This window comes from Stomoxys calcitrans, chromosome 3 (genome assembly GCF_963082655.1).
Source record: "Stomoxys calcitrans chromosome 3, idStoCalc2.1, whole genome shotgun sequence".
Taxonomy (NCBI): Eukaryota; Metazoa; Arthropoda; class Insecta; order Diptera; family Muscidae; genus Stomoxys; species Stomoxys calcitrans.
The window spans coordinates 4,684,552-4,707,934 of NC_081554.1; the positions used below are offsets into that span (position 1 = coordinate 4,684,552).

Below are 23,383 nucleotides of genomic sequence, written 5' to 3' on the forward strand. Positions count from 1 at the left end.
ATTATGTTATGGTTGAAATTGTTGTAGTGTTTCAAAGTAGTAAACGTGTAAACATGTGTTTTCACCTGTGAAAAACGAATTAGTACCAGCCTTAAAAGAGTAAAACCCCCTCAAAATAAACATGTGTTTTCACCTGTAAAAAACGAATTAGTACCAGCCTTAAAAGAGTAAAACCCCCTCAAAATGTTTCCCTTCAGAGGACATTAAGGTATAAGCATCATATTACAAGAAACATTTTTATGGGCTTATACGCTGAGAAACGTTTCATAACATAAAGGCAATATTTTCTCGTACCTCCAAACGATTACCTTAATATTAAAAATTATTTGATGGACTATTATTCTCAATCCATAACTTATCGCCCTATATATCACTGATTTGTAAGAATTTTAAAGTGATTCTCTGCTTTCTGTCAAACATTTGTCTATAAAGAACAAATTTCAATCAACTTTCTTTCTTTTCATGGCAATTAATGCATTTTTATTTGGTGTCTAAAGCATCTCATGCACTGCGGCACTTAATAACGCATAAAAACTGAAAAAATGTACTTAAATTTATATTTATAACGCCAGTCGACTGCAGATTGATGTGAGTGAAAATATGGTGCTTCACTTGAGAAATGCATTGGTGAGATAAAAATAATCGTACCACTCGTCTCAGTGATGGAGATGCGAAGAGAGATAAAGAAAAGAGGGATGGGTGCCTATATTTTAGAGAACCACCATTGTTCGGACTATACCCATTTAGCTTCATTGTAGAAATATGAAGCACAGAAATCTCTTAGAAACGATACATTATTTTTGGACATAAAAACACACACCAAAAGTGATGCAATCCCCAATACAACTAACCAAACAAGCAACAAACTGCCTCAATAATGACGGATGGTGGAGGAGACCCCAAAAATACATACGAAACACTTAACTAATCCCGCCAATGATCTCAAAATAAACAATTTATGTAGATGCTACAAATCGCCAATATTTATATATCCCCCCCACAGCCTCCTCAGTTTATACGAATACAGTTGCCTACACTCTCGTATATCGAATATTTAAGAAGGCCAACATTTTTTTTTGGTTTTAACTTAAGTTTATTTTGAAAAACGATTAAGTGCTTATTGATGTTATTTTGAATGGAGAGCGTGACGTTTGGTGTTAATGTAAATATTTTTGTTTATTGGAAGGAAACATCATCACCTTGCATTCTAAATCAAAAATGGTGCTATGCTTTCATGAAATGGGAAGAACTATTGGAAGCATGCAAAGTGGGCAAAGCTTTGTCGTACCATAAGCCTTCCCAGTGAAAGTTATTATGCAACCAGAAGCATCTGTATCCACTGGAAAAAGTTTTGTGGTAACTTTAAAAATTTGTTAAACTAGGGTTGCCCAAAAAGTAATTGCGGATTTTTCATATAGTCGGCCTTGACAAATTTTTTCACAGCTTGTGACTCTGTAATTGCATTCTTTCTTCGGTCAGTTATCAGCTGTTACTTTTAGCTTGCTTTAGAAAAAAAGTGTAAAAAAAGTATATTTGATTAAAGTTCATTCTAAGTTTTATTAAAAATGCATTTACTTTCTTTTAAAAAATCCGCAATTAGTGGGCAAAGCTTTGTCGTACCATAAGCCTTCCCTGTAAAAGTTATTATGCAACCAGAAGCTTCTGTGTGCACTGGAAGAACTTTTGAGCTAACTTAAAAAATTTGTCAAATTATATTGAAAGATGCCAAATTTTTCAATTTTAGTATCTTTTTGGCGACACTGAATTTGCAAATTTGCGCATGAACATACTTTTAAGGAGCAGTGAAGGAGACACTTCTCTCTTATCAATAAGTTTTGTTTATTCAAACTTTTAGCTTAATGACAAGATAACTTATTTTTGTAGACCAGTATGAATGGCGCCATTTAACGACACCATTAAGGTTAGGTAGAAAAGAGAATGCGGATTGTAATCCGCCCCCCGGCATGGACCCATGGAAACACCTATCTGTGTCACGAATTCCGTAATGCTTATAAAATCCTTAATCGTTTGCCATTCTATGACCTTAAGTTGGTTGAAGTCTAGAGGCCGTAGTGAAAAGAAACAAGTAAAAGCGGGCTAAGTTCTGCCAGGCTGAATCTTGGGAACCCATCACCATGGTTCTGCTTAAATATGGGAGCTATATGTGGTTATAGACCGAATTAGACTGTACTTGGCGCAGTATGCAAAATTTCAGCCAAATCGGAGAAAAATCGCGGCTTGTAAGGGCCTAAGAAGTCAAATCGAGAGATCGGTTTATATGGAAGCTATATCAGGTTCTTGACCAATTTGGACCGTTCCTATCACACTTGTTAGAAGTCTGAATGTAAGCACGGGGAAGACTGAAGAAGCCGTAGATGGACCCATTTGAAACGGCATATATCCTCAAGAGAACGATTTCTATTCACGGCAAGGTGAAATACTTGGGGGTGATCTTGGATGAGAAATTGAACTGAAAGTGCCACATTCCCGAGCGTACTGAGAAGACGCACAGACGTTGGTCACTATTTAGACAGGCTCGAGCGCTAGAAATGGGGCTTGAATCCGAGGATAGTCCACTGGCTCACAGGAACGTAATTAGACCGGCATCCGAAATAGCTTAAATCCAAGGGTAGTCCGCTGGCTCTACAGGATCGTAATTAGGCCAATAATAACTTACGTCTCTGTTGTTTGTGGGACGGCAATGGAATAAAAGTGCAGCATAAAGACACTGTAATGATTCAGAGAACATGTTGTCTAGGCATGGGGGAGCGATATGTAACACGTCTACCAAGGCACTGGAGACTATGCTAGATATCCGGCCCATAGCAAATTCCCCTGAATATTCCATTTACGAACAGGGCAAACTTCTCACATATCAATGAGTGCTGTTCGATTCGAGTTGTAGCTCGGCAACTTTTTATAGCCATGTCCGAATGGCGCGCCGCAGTGCAACACTTTTTTGGGGAGAAGTTTTTAAATGGCTTCTATGCATGGCATATTAATACCTCACAAATGACGCCAGCACCAGGAGGGAAAATCTACCGCAGAAAAGATTATTCTGATGTTCTAGCTAACCTCCGCGCTATGGTGTTCAAAGACATTTACATAAAGTATGAGGCACCCATAGCCGCATCTATGAGACCTAAGGCGTAACAGTCGAAGCGACGATAGAAAACCTGCATGTAATGGAAGAAGTTTCTGATCGGAAAGCTTAGAGGAAAATTGAGGTTGAGTGCGAGGCACTGCCACCAGAGGCACGGTCTTGGATTGATGGAACTGTGGTGTTGCCATCTGGAAGTTCATGCTACACGGCAAGATCAAAGCTTCTGCTCGGGGGTCTACAATGAGAACCATGATACTCAAATCTTTATCGCACTACCTTGCAACAAAGCGGTCGTGGAAGTGAAGATACCACTACATGCAAAATTTCAGCAAAATTGGACGTAAATTGCGGCTTCCAGGGGCTCAAGAAGTCAAATCGGGAGATCGGTTTATATGGGAGCTATATTAGGTTCTTAACCAATTTGGACCATAACATAACAGAACATATGGTGCAAAATTTCAGCCAAATCGGACTCAGAATGACGAGACGATCAAGAATATATATATACTTTATGGGGTCCTAGATCAATGTTTCGGGGTGTTACAAAGGGAATGTCTAGATTAGTATACCCCCATCCTATGGTGGTGGGTATAAAAATCAGAGACTGAAAAGCATCTATAAGTGGGGACTACAAAAAACAGTCACACATCGATGTGACAACAAATTCTTCTTCTTCGCTGTTGTATCATTATACGTCCGCTTTGCGATAATCCTAAAAAGATATTGACAATGTTTTGTGGTATTGTTGATTTTTGGAAACCTCAACATTGACAAAAAGTGTTTTGTTTTGTTTTTTGTTTGTGGTTACCTCAACTTGGTTAATTTTGAAATTGGCAGAGTATCATTAGTTCGTTTTTGGCTATGGCTTATCCATTAAAGTCGGCGGCATATCTAACAAAATGGTCGCCAAAAAACTTTTGTTTTCATTTGCGTGAACACCACTTGTGTTCGTTCCTTAATCCATTTTAGATGGTCTTTGCTTTTTCTTGTTTGGCTTTGCTGATTTTATTTAAATTCAATGTGTGCAAATAATATATCTTGCCCATCCATTAGCTCATATCCCTCCGCACATGGTGCACACATACATATGCATATACTGAAAAAAAGTTAGTTTTTTATGTACTTGATTTTAAGCGAAAACTTTCCAAGTGATTGTAGAAATTCAATTGGAAATGTTGTTTATATTGTATTTACCTTACCTCATTGCTGTGCGCATGCATGCGCTAACACACTTCTCTCGTCTATTTTTATAAACTCGGCTGTGTTTTTTTTTGTTTCTTCTGCTGCTTTTAAAGTTGCTAAAATTTTAGTAGTTTGATCATCTTTTCATTTGTTTACTTGAAACGAAAGATTTGGAATAACAAATGAGTGTGCGAATAACAAACGGATTACACTTATGAAACCATTATCTACGTGAGCAATTTTTGTTTTGTGAATTTTTATACAAATAAATAAAACACTACTTGCCTCTTTAGATATCAGTGTTGCAGCGACAGCATAAAGATTAAATTTGAATGTGAAAATCAATCATTTTTCAACAAATATCCATATGTGCAACGGTTGATGCACAAATGTGAACCTGTTGGTATGGGAAATCTGGCCATACTGATTACAACCCTGTCACTTGTTTAGTATGACATTTACATTTTTACCTGTCATCATCCTTTACTTCCTTTTTACCTCTCTCTCTCTCTTGTTTAACTACGCACAGTATAGTCACGTACAATCAAGCTCGCTCTCTTTTAACTAATTTAATTGTACCCACAGAATCGCCAAATTGCCATCTCATCGAAACCCAAATTGCTATACAAAATCCATTAGACCCCATTTGTCTTTTAATTAGCTAATCAATTCAATTTCATTCCCAACAAAAATAGTTTTAACCCATTTCCAATAAAATTTGGCCACACATTCTGTATTGATCACGAATTTCGTGTAGTCTGCTCGAATGGCCTCAAAAGTTTTCAGGTCAATGTATTGAATATCCAAATGTTAGACGAAATTCCTCTTAAATTCCTTGCTCATGAACTTTTTCCCTATATACGGCTATTTCGGAACGGGCATGAGGAACTGTGGTGTCCGTTTAGACGAAATAGCAAAAACGGCCACCACACACAATGGAACCAATGCAGTGTTTGTTCACTCACATTTGTTGCATGCTATTTTGAAATTTGTTTGGCGGGCGGTCGTTGGTCCTAAGAATAAATTCTATAAAAAGCGATTTCGAAATTGATGATGATACCTCGGTGAAACCCCAAATCGAAGAAATTAGAAAATGGCATCATTTTTTTGTTTGTTCGGTTGACTGCCTTGCTGTTGGCATTATCTGCAACTAAGACATCGTTTAAAATAAACCAAAAATGAGGGAAATTTATACGAGTAATTTGCATATCTGTATGTACCACATGTGTTGAGAAGGAACGAACATTGGTTGATAGGTGGTAGGCGTCTATGAGTGCGCAAATGACCCACCCGATCAGACCGAAGCAAATGGATGGGCGGGCAGAAGGACGGTCTAAATGAATTTTAAAAATAACGATGACTTTGCTTCATGGCCGTGGTTAAATGCGATATTTTTCTTCTTAATTTCTTTATTGTCGAGGATTTTTGTTTGTTTGTTTCTTGCCGGGGATGGGGGGAGAACACTTTTGTTTTCTTTTCCATTGGAGGTGCTCTATAAACAAACAAATTAAAATTGCACTCGTTTTTCTTCTTATTTTGGGAGGTAGGCACATACATGTGTACATACACATGCTTGCTTTAACAGCGACCGACGGCGATAAAAGATAAGATAAAATATGTTCTTGTTCTTGTACTACTAGCACTGCATACAAAGTGAACGAAATCCTGTTTTTTTATATGAACTTTGATGTTTCTGCGATAATTATTTGCGCAGAAATAGGAAGTGTGGGTGGCAGTGAAGAATTGAGGTATGGTTTCGCACTATTTGACCCAAAAAGAAATTTATGAGATTATTGCCATGACCAATGAACAGCAGAAACAGTATAATAAAAACATTAAACAATGTTTTGCTGACATACAGGGTGGCTGATGAAAGCCGCTACCAAAAAAAAATGTAATAACTTTTTTTCTATTTAATAATAATAATTTAATAATTAATTTAATTAATTAATTAATTAATTTAATTAATAATAATTTAATAATTAATTTAATAATTTAATTTAACATGAATAAAAGAAAAATGTATTCCATACACCGAAAAAAAAATGTAGCAATATTCATCATTGTAGCAATATTCATCAGCCACCCTGTACCTATATTTGGAAATTGTTTCATTTAAACATAGACTAAGAAGTACTGCAGGATGCTCTTATTTTTCATTATTGTGTTGATCTTAACTCTACTTTCGGTCCCCCTAACTTTGGGTAACTGAAAATAACGGTTTTACGTCAAAACCAGCTGATTTGATAAAGGATAAACAGATGTTCAAGTGACTCGAGTTACTCACTTGAGTGACACAAAGTTAGTGGGAGAGGCAGTAAAAGTCAAACGCTTATTAACACAGCTGTGATTTTTTCTAAAATTTTAAAATAGGTTTTTTTCTGATCCGATATTCCACTCATGTAACAACAATTAAAGTTTTATAATGATGAAAAAACAAATGTAAAACACATTTCTAAAACCACTTTGACATTTGAAGTTATGGCATTTGCCAATCAAAGTAGTTTCGTTGGGGGTAGATTTTAGAGGTAGAAAAGTAACCTCGAAAAAGAAAATATAGTTAGGAATCCCTAATTGTTTTCCATGCCACTCCACAAGGCGGATTTAAAAAGGTGGTCTCACGCGAACAGCTGTTAACAGTCGGCCAGGTTTGATGGTATTAAGATGACCGATTTTTGTTTGCATTCTCTATGTTGTTATCTTCTTTCTCGCATATTCTCTGCTCATGTACGCACAAGTTTATACATACGTACACAAATTTCTTTGTGTGTGTTCGCACAGCGTCGATCAGCTTGATGACCAGATGGCGGATTACACCATATGATTTTTGGTTGTTGTACATATGAGACCACCTTTAATTGTTTTGCCATGGCCACTCCCCTAAGATGGATCATGTTTGGTATAGTGTACCCACGAAAGTGCCGGTATCTGTTAGATGCAAAAGCCGGGCAATGACAAAGGAAATGCTCCAACGTCTCATCATCTTCCCCGCATGCCCTACACATGCTATCACGTGCCGCACCGATTTTACATAAGTGAGCTCGTAGTCCTAAGCGTTCTGTCATGATACTAATAGCCTCGTCTTCTCACGATTTGGATCCACCATAGGATTTTCGCCGTCCTACCGACCGATTCGCTATTCCACAGGGTTAACCAAGTTTATTGACGTCAGTCCTTTGGCCTTCACCGCCCAATCGCCTGCCCTTTCATTTCCCCTTACTCCGTTATGGGAGTAAGGGGAAATGAAAGGGCAGGGCGATGGGAATTTTCCCATTCAACTTTTTCGATTAAGCCTAGTACTGACTCAGGATGCACTTATAAGATATGCGAACAGATGAGTACAATTTTTTTTTATTTTGGTGGTACTATTTATGTAAAACCTTTCTCCAAAGATGTATCACACTGCGGCACGCCGTTCGAACCCGGCTATAAAAGGAGGCCCCTTATCATTGAGCTTAAACTTGAATCGGAATGCACTCATTAATATGGGAGAAGTTTGCCCCTGTTCCTTAATGGAATGTTCATGGGAAAATTTTGCAAGTTTTAAAACAAAGTTTATTTCTAAAACCACTTTGACATTTCAATTTACGGCATTTGCCACTCAAGGTAGTTTTTTTGGGGGTAGATTTTTGTTGTTGTGCTAATGACGCTACCTCTTAATTGTACCTTTGTACTGACTTCATTCGCAGCGAAAATGCCTATTAAATTATTGCGAAACCCGACGGACTCTATTCTTTGCTAGAACAAAAACAACATCACGGAAACAGAGTTGATTGGAGTCCATTACCCGAGTTTTTAATTACACTGGCTATTAATTGTATTGCCGTTGCGATATGTCGTTATGTTTTGCTCGTAGAACTCAGTGCCACTTCTACGGAATGTGTTCGCATTTTCTTCGTCACCTTTTTTATAATGCGTTTTGACAGTAGTTCGCGCGAAAAGTTGAAGTCAGTACTAGGCTTTAAATCGAGCTTCTTTTTCATCGAACATAAATGTAGACACATGTCTATAAAAAAAAGTACAAAACATATGAGAACACATGCCGATTAGAGCGCGCTCTATTCGTAATTGATGTACATAAGAAAAGTCTTATGAATACAGAAATTGACAGCTCATATGAAATGTCTGATCGTGTAATTGCAGCTTTAATTATACGATGGAAGTGCTGTTTCTCCAAGTTTTTATAATGACGATGTTAATTTAGGTAATGAAAGGCTTGCAATTACAAAAAATATATGTATTTGGTTGCAGCCTTGGGGACGGTATTAATCTTATTTAAGCTTTCAGTCTTATTCTCTATCATGTAACAAACCGAGAGGGTAATTTTTTTTTGTTTTACAGGATGCAAAACTATTTTCACATTAAATTTTGTAAAAACATTTTATAAAATTAATACTTAATCTAAAGCGCACCAATAGCCGGGGGTTAGTAGCGAGCTCGAATTGGCAGAGGGGGGGCCATGGGTTCGATTCCCACCAGAGGCTTTGATCTATCGCTACTGTGGTATCACAATGTACTAAGTGAGTCTGTAAAGGATTGCCACTTTTAGCCAACCTAACCTAATATTTAATCTAAATATAGATTTTATTGCCATTCACTATAAACTATGCACCACCATTTATCGAGTTGAGTTCATTGAACGCGTATTCAGCGATGGGGGCTCTACGAGAAATAAGGTCGCTCGCTATTTAAGCATTGTCTCTCGATACTGTAGCTCAAATTGTTGGAGGTTGTCCCCAGGCCGTAGCAACCAATATACCAACATGCATTCACACTGTGTAGAAATGCAATTATGTTATTGTTTTTATTTTTTTTGTATTATTTATTATTGATTGCTGCTGTCTCACTGTCCAATATCTATTACTTAGCACTTGTAGTAGCATTCGATCTTTAATATGAAGGTAATTGAAAATTGTTCACAATTTGAGTAACTCGTATGCCTTCATGGTGTTTTTGTTTTCACAGTAGCAACTGTTGCAGTTGCAATTGCAGTGTCTAAGGTGAGCCCCTTTTTGGCACAATAACAACTGCATTTGTTAAGTTTCGTTTGTTTTGATTTGACAGAATAAAAACAACAACAACAACCACCAACAATGGTGACATCAGTTTAACGTTGAACTAATAAATTTTGATTACGTCAATCTTTTCTGCAACGGCGTCTTAATAATGGCTTACAGATATTGACTAACTGGTTTTTGTGTATCAGATGAAAATGTGAATGGCTGCGGTCTCATACAAGGATAATAAATGTCATTTAGATAATGGTGTAATGATTTTTTAATTTTTGAAAGCCTCATTGGTTTGTCTATCTCTAGCTTCGGCAATAGAATATGCTAAAATAACAAAAATGTTTGGAACTCTGAAATAATGATATGAATTATGTGCTAATGCTATGTCTGAGCTGTTTCTCTTTGTAATAGAGAGAAGAGTAGTTAATCAGGAGTTTTTTGCGCCAACAAATGTCCATCAAAAATTCTATGTGCGTATGTATGTATGTAGAGTTGTACAAAGAAATTCAGAGCATTGTTTATCTGGATTTCCATAACTTTCGGAAACAGCTCCTTTGCAGCATACTGCAACGAATGGCGAATTTAGCAATTCAGAGAATCTTCATCTGATTTGTGCTCATAAATTCAACAAATTTGACATTTGTAAGCTAGGATCAGTGGGTGAACAACAACAAAAAAGAAAATACCACAAACACAAGCCTAAAGGAAAGAAACCGTTTGGATAGTATTTCACTTGTGAGGTTTTATTGTACAGTTGAGAATAATTCAACACTACTTTGATGCAATTGTTTAAAAATGGGACATATTACATAAACAAAGGCTCAAGAATAGTGTCCCCAAAACACACAAATTACGGCAGAGAGGATGTTCATCAATAAGTTCGAAAGTGCCGGTTCTTAAGAAAAAAATTAGTGGAAGTATCGACTTTATAAGTTAAAAAAACAAAGAAAAATTTAATATTTTTTATCACAAATAATATGGAATGGTAAAGGACAATCGAAAAAAAACTTCTTAGTCATAAAAATTATTCAAAAAAATATTTCTATCATAAAGAAGTGGATTTTTCAGTGTGTCGAGTGGAAAATGGTTCTTCTGTGCCCTTCAGGAATCGAAAGGCAGATCGGTTTATAAGTAAGATATATTTATATATTGTTCGATATAGCCTATCTTCGATATTACCCTGCCTATGGACGAAATCGTAATCTGTACTACGTTGGTGCCCTCCCTGCCTATGAATCTCGATCTCCGGGTTTGAATCCTAGCGAAGAAATCTAAAAAAATGTCACTTAACTGATGTAACCACCCGTACAATAAAAGCTGAAAATTAGTACAGATTAATTTTTTAGCCAGTGTGGGGTTCAGCTCGATTATAGAGGCCCATTTTCGTTACATCGTTATACAGCATTTTCATAACCGAACACCCAGTGTACCGTCTCTAGCTCACAAAAGGAATATTTTTTACACAATTAGTTCGAAATTTCAAAAAATTTGTAAAACCCCGTTTACATACATATGTATTCCTTTGTTGGAAAATGGTCTATATTGTATCATAGTTTGATAAAGCTGCCACATAGATCGATCTTGCAATATAAGGTTTTGAGCATATAAAAAGCCAATTTTTTAACCAATTTTGCATGAATGCGTTGTAGAGAGAGAGAGAGAGAGAGGGGTACCGCACCGTATTTGGATAAACCTTTTATATAGATATACCCCTTGATTGAGCTTCATGGCCTCATAAATGGTTTATTTCTTACCCGATTTCTCAGAATTTCGGATAGTTGGGTAATATTAATCTTTCCTAATACGGTTCACACCAATCTTTGTTGAATAAAGCTTTTATATATACCGATCTCCAAATCATAGGCAAACAAAGAATATTGAATAAGAACTATTGTGCTATTGGAGCTATATCAAATTATGGTCCGATTCGGACTACAAATGAATGCTGAACATTGTAGAAGTCATTGTGTAATATTTCAGTTTATTCGGATAAGAATTGCGCCTTGTAGGGGCTCAAAAAGCAAAATCGGGAGATCGGTTTATATAGGAGTTGTATCAAGCTATTGATGGATTCAGACCATATTAGACACGTATGTTGAAGGTCATGAGAGAAGTCGTTGTACAAAATTTCTGCCGAATCGGATGAGAATTGCGCCTTCTAGAGGCTCAAGAAGTCAAGATCCCAGATCGGTTTATATGGCAGCTATATCAGGTTATGTACCGATTTGCGCCGTACTTCGGACAGTTACTGGAATTCATAACAAAACACCTCATTCAAAATTTTAGCCAAATCGGATGAGAATTGCACGCTCTATGGACTCAAGAAGTCAAGAACCATGATCGGTTTATGGTCTAAAACATGGACCGACAAGGCCCATTTACAATCCCAACTTACACAAATAAAAAGTATTTGTGCAAAATTTCAAGCGGCTAGCTTTACTCCTTTAAAAGTTAGCGTGCTTTCGACAGACAGACGGACGGACATGGCCAGATCGACTTAAAATGACATGACGATGAAGAATATATATACTTAATGGGGTCTCAGATGCATATTTCGAGGTGTTACAAACAGAATGACGAAATTAGTATACCCCCATCCTATGGTGGAGGGTATAAAAGTAAGTAAGGACGGGCTAAAGTCGGGCGAAGCCTACCATTTGTACCCTACACCACTTTGGGTAGGCAGGCTATGTCGTCGAAACGAAATTTTGGACCCCAAGGCCGGAGCTATATTTGTGTTTTAGGAAAAAAAATATGGTACAGACAGTCGTTTTAGTGCTTGAGTTGCCAATGCGAGTGCAGAAAACGTGTACATAATTGAATGCTGACTTTTAGAATTCAAAAGTTAGTTACATACCTACCCATTCTCAAGCACATTTTAGCGCCACCAATGAGGACTTTAGGCTTTTGAACATATTTTTACCTCATTTCTCAAAATTAACCCCTTTGAAATGCCGGTCACATCTTTTCCTACCGGCAAAATTAGCTCTTGTGTTCAAAGAGAAAGAGAGAGCGAGTGTTGTTGGCGAGGCATAAAGAGAAAACCTATAGCATCTGTATCTGTTTTCTCTTTTCTTATTTTTAGTTGTTGTTATTGAATGTAAGAAAACATTAGCTTATTGGCAATAGGGGTTACTTAAGCAAGCCTTTGCATTGTATTGTTGTATTGCCACCACACCACAACACATTGATGCTTCATTCCATTGCCTGTAGGTATGTAGTTATGTTCACGTTTGTCATAAAGATAACATTAAGCAAACCAGTCATCTGGTAACTTTGTATCATCTCATAAAATTGTTTACCAATTAATGCGCTCTTTCGAAAGCTCTCTTATTTCCAACCATATGGGATACGTTGTTGTAATAAAATGTGTTTTAGAAGTGCTTCCAAAATCTGTAGATAACACCGTTGAGACAGGGATGGAAATTTTATATAGCCATAGTACTTTTTCAACGTGAGGAAAAATATTCAGGTCACGCAGAAATGTTTACAGTAAAATGAGAATTTTTACACCACCATTTACGTTTCGAACACTTACCGTAAAAAAGTTGTCCCAAGATTTTTCCTTATTCGTAGGATTTTACCAATGAAAACGAGCCAAAGAACCAAAACTTTAAAATAAAGATGCTATCTTGGAATTTAATTTCCTATTCGCTTATGGACATGACCATCCGCTTCAAATTTTTATTTTACTTCATAGATGGCTGTCCAATCATTTTTTGAAAATTTTTCTTTCTAACTTAGCATCTTAACCTAAAAAAAATACACACTTAAAGACGCTCCTATTTGTAAGGCTATTTTGCGTCTTTAACTGTGGTGCACTGTGGTCTTATCCCAAGGTCAATTTCTTAACATCAACGCTATTTTGACCTTCATTTAAGATTTTTGTTTTTAATAATAAACGCAAAGTTAAGGATTTACCTTTTAAAATAAAAAAAACCCTAATGTGAAAAATTTTTTTCGCCAATGAAAATGTTTCCTTATAAAGTTGGAAAATTGATCATCTTTAATTTAAGTTTGCTAATCTTAGGGTCGAATCTTTAAAACTAGGAGAAAGACTTTTTCAGTGTACAAATCAACTTTCATGTTATCGTGCGGGTAAGTACTGTGCTCCAAGGAATTCAAACATGCCATAAAGTTAAATTCGTAAAATTCTTTCGATTGCGGTTACAGGATGGAATCCACCATAGCGAAGAGGTAAGCATATCCGTCTATGACGCTGAGCGTTGGGTTCGAATCCTAGCGGAAACATCAGAAAAAATTTTTCCGCGGTGCACATCCGCTGGCCACTTTTTTGAAGTATTAACCTTGTCAAAACTTCTCAAAGAGGTATGGAATTGCTGCGCGCTGTTCTGACTCGGCCTTCAATAGGAGAGCCTAAACTTGACGCAGACAGCACTCATTGATATGTGAGTAGTTTGCCCCTATTCCTAAATGGAATGCTCATGGGCAAATTTGTATTTAAAAAAAGCACTTCGTCTTTTTAATGTATATTATTAAACCGAGCCGGGGTTCGTTAAAATGTTTTTCTTATAATAATTAAATTGATATAATATTCAATTTTTATGAAATGGAATTGCTAGAAGTTTTTTCAAGATATTCAATGTCGCTTTCATTTACACATTCTTATTTTACTTTTGCTAAATCAATCTTTCAGTCAAAAAAAAAATAATTTTTTCATAACGAGAGGACTAAAAACCTTAAAGACAGTATATCACGCCTCAAATTTCATTTTGTACGTCTCTGTTTAAACCCATTAAAAACAACAACTCTTAAAAGTATAAATGTTTCGAATTATAATCTACCCAGTTTGTGTTTGCCAACACTGTTACGGCACACTCACGCAATTGAGTACATACATGTAGCGACATTTTTTCTCTTAAACTGTTGCTTTGCTCCCCAGCTCTGCTAGGCTTATCTGCTGCTTCGGTTTGGCAGCTGAGCGGCTGGTTTGTTCTGCCGACGCAGTCTGCGGCTGTCTTAACCACTACTGCTATTGGGCCGGCAATGCTTTATTGAATGAGATATTTTATATTCTTCGATTCGATTTCTCATAATATTTAATTAAAAATTATCCCATAATAGAGACCTCCGAAATCGCTCTTAATCTAATCATTTCGTTTGGAACACTTAAAAAAATTAATTGAATGAAAAACGTCAATGGCAAAGAGAAACCTTTTTCATATTTAAGGACACATGAGTTAAATTTGGTCTGCCTAAGTGAGTTATTGCTAAAAACTTTTTAAAAAAAAATTGTTAGAGATTATTTTCCAAAATATTTTTAAACTGAACACAAAGTTTTATAGATCATTAAATTTACTTTTATTTATATATTATTTTGTTAAAATCGTAATAAGTACTTTATCCATGTTTCGCTCCATATTATTCAAAACTTTGGGTACACAAAACAGACATAAGATTAACTTATATAATACTTATAATTGGTACTAGATAGTAAGATCTTTAAAAAATATGACATATTCCTCGAGCTTATGTTTTATTTAGTTGCAATCGGTATAAACAGTTTTTGAAGGAGAAACTCGAAGCGAAATTCCCGCTATTGTGTACCAAGAATTTTTATGAAATTTATAATATAATAAGTTTATTCTGAGTGTATGAGAGCCGCAGAGCAGTTCTCCCGTGTTTATAGTTGGACCTATCTGATGGGTTGACGCTTACGTCAAAGTGTTTGCTCAAAAGACCGTAGTATTTCACGGCAGCAGCGACGTTGACTGCGTTGGATTGTTAAAATAACTGCGCACTCACTGAGCAAAGGTATGCTAAGTTTGACTTGGGGTCTAAAAATCAGTAACGACACGGCCACCAGCCGCAACGGATTGGAAATTTAAAAATTGAAACGTAAAAAAGAAATTAATAGTTGAGAAGAAACTTAATAATGCGGTAGAACGTTTTTTTTGTATATGTCAGTGTGTGCGGAGATAAAAGAAGAAATTCCATCAACCTAAAGGTGGTGCAAAGATTTACTCCTCAATGGGAGAAGCACAAAGAATTTAAACACGAAATAGAAGTGTAATAAATCTATCGTGAAAAAGAAAAACAAAAGTAGTACATGAAAGCGTAACGCCCTTGTAAGGCGTCGAGAAAAAAATCATTGGCAAAAAAAAGAAACGACCAACCATTCCAAGTGATTTGGTTAAGTAAGAAGTGAAGTGGAGTGAAAAAAATCCCAACCAACAGACGGCAAGCAGCCAAAGCAGCAACGGCACTTGCACGACTTTGGAAAAACGTGAATGAAATACACACTGCCAATGCTCCTCCACTGTAAAGAAAATAACAGAAAAAAAGTCCTCCTACCGTTCTCCGCATTTGAATGAAAATACGACGAAAATACGATTTGTGTGAAAAAATTGTTATTTGTAATTTTTGCTAGTGTGTGTGTATGTGTTGTCATCAGTTGTCTAAGTTTGTGTGTTTCAAATCGAAAAAATAGAAGGATTTAATTCAAATTCAACTATAATTAATCATCGAATCCGAAGTGAAGTTGAAAAAGGCTTGTGAGATAATTTGTAACCCATTTACCGGCGTTTACTGCTGCATCCATTCAACCAACACCTTTTGTTGGTGTGTGTGTGTGTGTGTGTAGTTGGTTTTCGGCGTGGCCATCTGAGAAAAATCAATTCGAGTTCTTGTTCGTTTTTTTCTTCTTCTTCTGTTTGTAACGTAATGCCAGTGTTTACCGTTAAAACGAAGTTGTAAACGTTTTGTCTTTTTCTGAAGAGAGTAGTATCCCCCCCAATAAGAAGCAGGAGAGCAGCAGCAGCAAGAAGAAAGGGAGTCTGAGAGCCGTTTAAATGCTCACCCTCGACTATGGATAGTAGCACAGATAAGAAACACGAGCAAGACCCTCCATTTGAGGCAGGGGCGGCAGACAATGGTGGCAACCCCCCATTGCCGACCTCACCACAACCTGGACCTGTGCCGGCAGTGCGCAAACGCCGTATAGTACGAACAGCTGTTGAGTCATCAACGACGAGTGGTGAGCCCGGTGGAGATGGTGGTGTTACATTCACCTCTCAGCCACATGTTGGCCAAGGACGTAGGCACAGCGGTGTTAGGTCACAGGGTGATGCTGAAGATGTGCCCATGGGCTCAACTCTGGCCGGCGATGCGACATATTTTGAACCAGTGTTCGATGAGGAATTGCATGAGTCTTCGACCATTACCAGGACTTTTACCAAAACCATTACCAAGTCCACTGAGTTTGTACACTCGTCTTCTAGTTCCCGTGAGTTTTTGGTGGAGGAGGCCTTAGAAAGTCCTTACACTCCTCCTCAAACACCTCAACGCTTAAAGCATAAGGTAGCTCTCTACGAAAAGGTATGGTCCTCTGGAAGCAGTGCAAGCGGTGTTAAGCGTTCAGCGGAGCAGATGGGTAGTACACCAACATCTGGCCATACCTCCATGGAGACTTCTGGTTCTGGCGCTGACTTTGCTATGACCGATGACAATCCCTTTGAAATTGACGTTTATGAAATTGAGAAGCGTTTGCGTGAGGAGCGCAAACGAGGTTTAGCTGAGGCCGAAGCGGCCAAGCTGGCCTTTCAGCAAATCCAATTGCGTTCGACTCCGCAATCAAAGCCGCGCAAAGTCGAAGTGCAAGAAGAACAACTGGCCAGCCCTTTTAATGTTACGCTCAAGACCACTAGTAAGATATCGCCTGGCGCTGTTACCGGACGCATAGAATTGGAGGAGCACTCCAGTTCTTCGAGTCCCTTCAATGTCACCTTACGCACAACTCAACGTTATCGCAGAAATCCACCGCCTTTGGCTGAATCCTTTGAAAGTCCTTTTAATGTTACTCTACGTACTACGACCAGAAGATCCTCCTCCTCGTCCAGCCCCCTTAGCCCTGATGCAAAAGTGGCTTCGGCCAGATTCGTGGAGGGCGAGAAAACTGTGCGCGAAGTTGTGTCCGCCGATGGTGTGACCACCATTGTTACCTCGTCCATGACTTCCGATGGTCGCAAGCATGAGGAGAAAATCTTTCGCCATGGCGAAGGCTATCTGTCGCCACGCAGTTCACCGCAACGTGAGGTGAGGGCTTCAACACCTTCCAGGTCTGTGGATATGATGGCTGGAGGTCGTCGTATCTGCATCAAACTGGAACAAGAGCAGGAGCAGCAAATGGAAACAAGCAGCCTAGAGGAATCCTTCGATCAAACTGATTACCATCAAACTCAACGGCAGCTTTTTAAGCCTTCCGAAACGGTTTCTGTGGAAACACCTGCTAACATTGACATTATTGTGGGTAAAGGTAGCATAAGCGCTAGTAACTACCCCCAACAACATTACGACGACCGGCAGCAGGCTACCAACGTGGAAACCAACAAAACAGAACAAATGCCATGGCAAACGCAACAACAGCTACCCCATCCTGGCCACCAACAGCACCACCACCAGCAATACCAACAACAACAACAGCACTACGCTCAGCCCACGATGACGACCAGCCCCTCGACCATCACTACCAAGACTACCACAAAGAAAATAACAACTAGTAGTTGTAGTGAATCATTTGAGTCCTTTGAAACTCCTTTGAGAAACGCGACTAGTCTTTCGAAAACGATACAATCGCAAGGTTCTTCGCCCTCTGAAGAATCTCCACGAGGATTTGTACAAAAGGAATTCGCAACAACTCCAGCTGCCGCAAAAACTGCATCATCCGACCCTTCAAGGATTGGACATTCTACACAACCGCACAAATATCTCTACGGCGAAACGTCGGTGAACGTCGAACGTCACCACGCTACCGGTGGCGGTGATTTAGTGAAAAAACGTTTAGAACTCCTCAATTACGGTCGCGACGGTCTCGGTCACGGTAGCGGTGATCTCGGTCATAAAACGCCCCAACAACAACAACTGGAACCACAACAAGCCGAAATATCGGACGACTCAGATACCGAAGGGGCTGCTGCCAGCAGCATTGTAATTGTGCCAGCACGTTCTAACGTCGAACTACAGTCAGCCGCCGGTGCAAGTGCCATACACACAAGCCAACATCATCATCAACAACAACAACAACAACAACATCAACAATATCAACAACAACATTCCCCAGTGGCTAGTGTTGCGGCTAGTCCAGGTACTTTGAACAAGAGTCTGCCTTCGCATCAGACCCAACATCATCAAAGTTCCTCAACAACAACTACAACAACAGCACATACCACCAACGAATACCAAGAATTCCAATCCACTATGGCAGCAATAAATTTTGCCCGTAGTAATTCTCAATACGATTCACACATCAAAGAGAAAAGAGGTAATTGAACATTGCATTGATTTCCTAATTTTTTTTTGGGCAGTGGAGGGGGGGGGGCAGGCTAATTTTGTGATTATGAAATGTATACCTGTTGGCAGCAAATAGCTTAACTAACATTTTTTTCCAATTTATGTTTGCATATCTTCTACCCTTATAACTGAATCCATACATGAAAATATAATCGCATTAAGTGCGAGGGGGAACACATGCTGCACAAAATATTTTTTGTTTAGTCGATATCTTAATTCTCATGTAGAGGGATAATGAGACATGAAGCTATCATGGTCTATTTTTGTCTCTAGACTAGTAGGGGAAATGATAGAAATGTCTTGGTGCGAATATAGGCTCTATGATAAACTTTTATTTGTTGCTCGAGCAAAATTGTCGTCCTTGTGCTAGATTCTTAGTCTTCGTGGAGTGGACATCTACACTGTGGAGCATATGGGCGTGTGTAATGCCCAAAACTTGGATTGGTGTTCTAGAAGGAACGTATTTACCAACACTTGCCATATAGTCTGTAAATATGTCCCGGCCCCAAACATTAGATTTGTTTCCCTTCTTTTTTTCCTCTGAGTCGCATTTCATTTGAGGTCTACATAACCCTTTGGCGGTTTTTGGGGGTGTACCGGCGTCTCAGATACCCAACCCCAATTTGGATATCAAATATTTGCTTGTTTGGTTCTTTATATCCAGAAAAATTGCTTTTATCAGCAAACATTGTCTATTGGCCTTTAATCAAATTTTGTTCAAATTACTGTTGTCCAATTTTCAGCAGATTTTCTGCTGTTACAGCAAACATTTTTGCTGTTTTTCTAAAGAAATTTTGCATATAAGAATAAGCGAGAGGGTTCTCTTCTTCCTTCTTTGAATGGGGCTACAGATATCGAAAAAATAAGTGCCCCATTTTCATCATAGAACCATTCTACTCCATCAGTGAAAAGGGTAAGAAAACCGGTTCAGTAGATTTTCTGCATAAGGACTTTGTGGTTTTTACGATATGGGAATATATAAATTGAACATTAAAGCATTTTTTTTCTGCTAAAAACAAAGCTTGGGTTGTTTTAGTTCTAAACACAACAATGAAAACAATAACAAAAACTGGCTATGAAATCCACCACCAATATGGTGAGAAATGTGTCAACCACATTGCAGCTTAAAATACTAGGATACCACGTTAGTAATGAAGAGGGACCCTAACTCACCCCAAAACATGTACCAATGGTGTTTTGTCTATAACAGATCCTTCTGTGTCTGGCAAATGCTTCTCTCTGAAAACAATTAAACCTCATTCGTTCTTTCAATAATCATTCTAAAGGTCAAATTAGCTCGGCTCTCTCAGCTTTGGAGATAAATACAGTTGAAACTGGATAGGCAAAACGCTTAAATTAAAAAAATTTAGTTTTACTTATCCGCAATTTTCAGTTAAGCATAGTTCGGATAAGTGAAATTAATTTGCATTTAAACGATATAAGCATAAGTGAAAGCGAATTTTTATAACAACATACTGATTATGTAAGAAATAACTTGAGCTGAATAAGAACAATCCTCAGTGGAACTATTAAAAGTCAGAGACAACCATTAGCGAAATGTCAAAATATGTTTTCGCGAATTTTATTGGTGATGTGCTGTATTGAAATGAAAACTCACGCATAAAATTAGTTACATTAGTAGATGACCACATGCGAAAAATAAAGCCAAGCAGACGTGATAAGCTTTTGCTTGATACACTGGGAAAAACAAGGCGATTCTTAAAGGAAAACAAGGATATTTTGATGCTAAGCGCTGTGGCATTGGAAAATGGTGACTACGACACGAAGATGAGATCGATTTTAGGTGATATATGCACCTATCGGTGATTGAAAAGGGACCCAACTTCAGGGCTTCAGGCCAAAAATAATAAATTCGTGGAAAAATTATTTAACCTTAATATTTTGACCATGGTTGATAAAAACAGATTCACGAGCCGAGTGGCTACGGCACCTAGGATATATGTATGGACTACCGAAAATCCACAAAGCAGGAATGCCCCAAAGACCTATCTGCTCATCCATGAATTCTCCCACATATGAACTAATATGATCTAAATATTTGACTAACATATTAAAAAACTTGACAACGGATTCCCACTATAACATTAAGGATGGAATCTAGTTTAGAAACAGGGTCAACGACCAAACTATCGACAATACGGAGATACTCGTTTCATTTGATGTTATCTCCCTATTTCCAAGCGTACCAGTAAATTTGGCGATTAGGGTGATAAAAGAGAAATGAACTACCGTGGAAAAGTATGCCTAGATCCCAATGGATATATTCATAGAGATGCTTACATTGTGCATAAAGGACTCCAGGTATTTTACATATATTCACAAGATATATACGCAAAGAAAAGGCATGCCAATGAGATCCCCAATGTCACCCATTGTTGCAGACATCATTATGGAGGAATTGATAAATGTAACAATGAAGAAATTAACGAAAAAACCAAGACTATCGACGAAGTATGTAGACGACATTTTCTGTGTGATTAAAAAGATAGAAATTGAAAGTACAGTCCCAGAACTGAATTAATTTGACAAACAAATCCAGTTTACAATGGAACACGAGAGCGAGAACAAATTACCATATCTGGACACCATGGTTTATAGACAGCAAAACAAGCTAAAACTAAACTGGTACCAAAAGGATACGGCGTCAGAGAGATTAATTAATTTCCACTCGAAATATCCAAATTTCATAGAGAGGTTTTTTAAAATCAGTGACACAATTTTTTACAACGAGAACGAGAAAATACGACAAATTCTCAGCTTAAATGGTTTTCCAAACAACGCTATAAATAGTCTCATCAAACACCTAAAAGAAAAATTTTCCAACACGGAAAAGGAAAAGTCGTCAAAGATATTCAAATCAACAACTTACATCCCTGGCTTTTCGGAATGTCTATACAACGCCTAAAAGAAAAACACCTAAAAGAAAAATTTTCCAACACGGAAAAGGAAAAGTCGTCAAAGATATTCAAATCAACAATTTACATCCCTGGCTTTTCGGAATGTCTATACAACGCGGATATATTTTACGAGAATAATTATAGATTAGCATTTAAAAGTAACACCACCGTAGGCAATCTCTTTAGCAGGACAAAGACAAAAAAAAAAAAAAAATAATAAGCTTTAACCTTTTCAATGTTGAATTTTAATATATTAAATATTAGCTAATCACAAGATGTGTCTATTTGAATTTGTGACGACTACTTTACCAATTTCTCATACACTTGTTGACTTCCCCAAATGTTGACATTATCAATATCTTCAACAAAAAAAGAAAAATAAAAACATGTGTATATTTAATCAATTATCATGTACGCATCATATTGTTTGCCCGCCCATACAAATCTGTTGGAATGAATATCTTTTCATATCAGATGATATCAGGTATATTCGTTTTTTTTTTGTTTAGGTAGATAGGTTAAAGAGAACTGTTGCTAAGACCACTTCTTGTGTGATGTGCACTGAGAAAATTAGTTTAAAATTAAAAGCTTGCATTAAGGAAACAAAATGGCATCTTTGGCAGATGCCCCCTGGTATCACTCAATATTGTAATAGAAAATACGAAATAGCCATTGCTAGGGGCGGTAACTGAAAGGTCCAGGATTGGATTTCTGGGTTCTAGGTTGGTTACTCCACTTCATATGTCTCTACCAAATGAGGACATCCAACTATTCCAAACAAACACACTTGCCCAACTTCTACTCTAAGTAATCGTCGATTGCCATAGGAGTAAGTTTTCAATGTAAGCATATTTGCAGGCTACACTGTTTGCGGTGTGAAATATAATTATTGAAAATTATTGAAATTTTGTATTAAAGAAATTATATAAATTTGTTTTTAAAAAAATTCATCAAATTTTTTATTAAGAAAGTTATTAATATATTTTATTACAAAATTTAGTTAAATTTCTAATAAAAAAATTTATTGAAATTTTTTTAATGAAAAAATTTTTGTATTAAATTTTTTTAATGAAAAAATTTTTGTATTAAATTTTTTTAATGAAAAAATTTTTGTATTAAATTTTTTTTAATGAAAAAATTTTTGTATTAAATTTTTTATTTAAAATGTTATTGGTTTTTTTTCCGCAAAATACTTTATTGAAATTATTTTATTAATAATATTACCGAAATTTTTCATTAAAAATTTAATCCAAATTACTTTTTTAAATACCGTAATTTTATCAATCATTTTTTTGAAATTTTTTTGTTACAAAAACATTTCTAAATTCTTCTGTTAAAAAATTTATCGAAAATCTTATACAATTAGTATTTGGTACAAAATATTATGTCACATTTTGTCTTGAAAAATTTTGAAGGTATTTTATTATTTCATAAAAATTGTTATCGAAGAAGATTTTTATAGAGTTTTTTTTATATTTTATTGAAATATTTTTTTGGAAATTTTATCGTTTTCCTTTTTTAAATTTCATCCATGTTTTTTTTAAAATTTTATCGAATTTTTTAATGTTTTTATCAAACTTTTTTTATTAAAATTTTTATCGAAATTTTTGTATTACATTTTTATCGAAATTTTTGTATTAAATTTTATCGAAATGTTTGTATTAAATTTTTATCGAAATTTTGCTGTTAAATTTTATCGAAATTTCTTATTTAAAATATTATCGAAATTTTTCATTTAAAATGTTATCGAAATTTTTTATTTTAATTTTTATCGAAATTTTTCTGTTAAAATTTTTTTTATTTTTTTCCTACAAAATAAATATTTTACCGACATTTTTTATTAAAAATGTAATCGAAATTTT

The 23,383-nt window shown here is 36.6% G+C and overlaps 1 protein-coding gene across 18 annotated transcripts in view; it reads left to right on the forward strand.

Annotated features, from left to right (window-relative positions):
* LOC106081285 (muscle-specific protein 300 kDa) overlaps positions 1-23,383 on the forward strand; it is a 315,875-nt gene that overhangs the window by 16,772 nt on the left and 275,720 nt on the right. For 6 of the 18 annotated variants that reach the window (XM_059364503.1, XM_059364504.1, XM_059364505.1 and 3 more), the window contains exon 1: positions 15,059-18,574. The exons of 5 other annotated variants lie outside the window; for them this stretch is intronic. In XM_059364503.1, the coding sequence (XP_059220486.1) occupies positions 16,123-18,574 (2,452 nt within the window). In that variant the 5' untranslated portion in view covers positions 15,059-16,122. Of the gene's footprint in view, positions 1-15,037; positions 18,575-23,383 lie in introns of those variants that run through there. 7 more of the 18 variants (XM_013243148.2, XM_013243149.2, XM_013243157.2 and 4 more) reach the window with 5 other exon arrangements.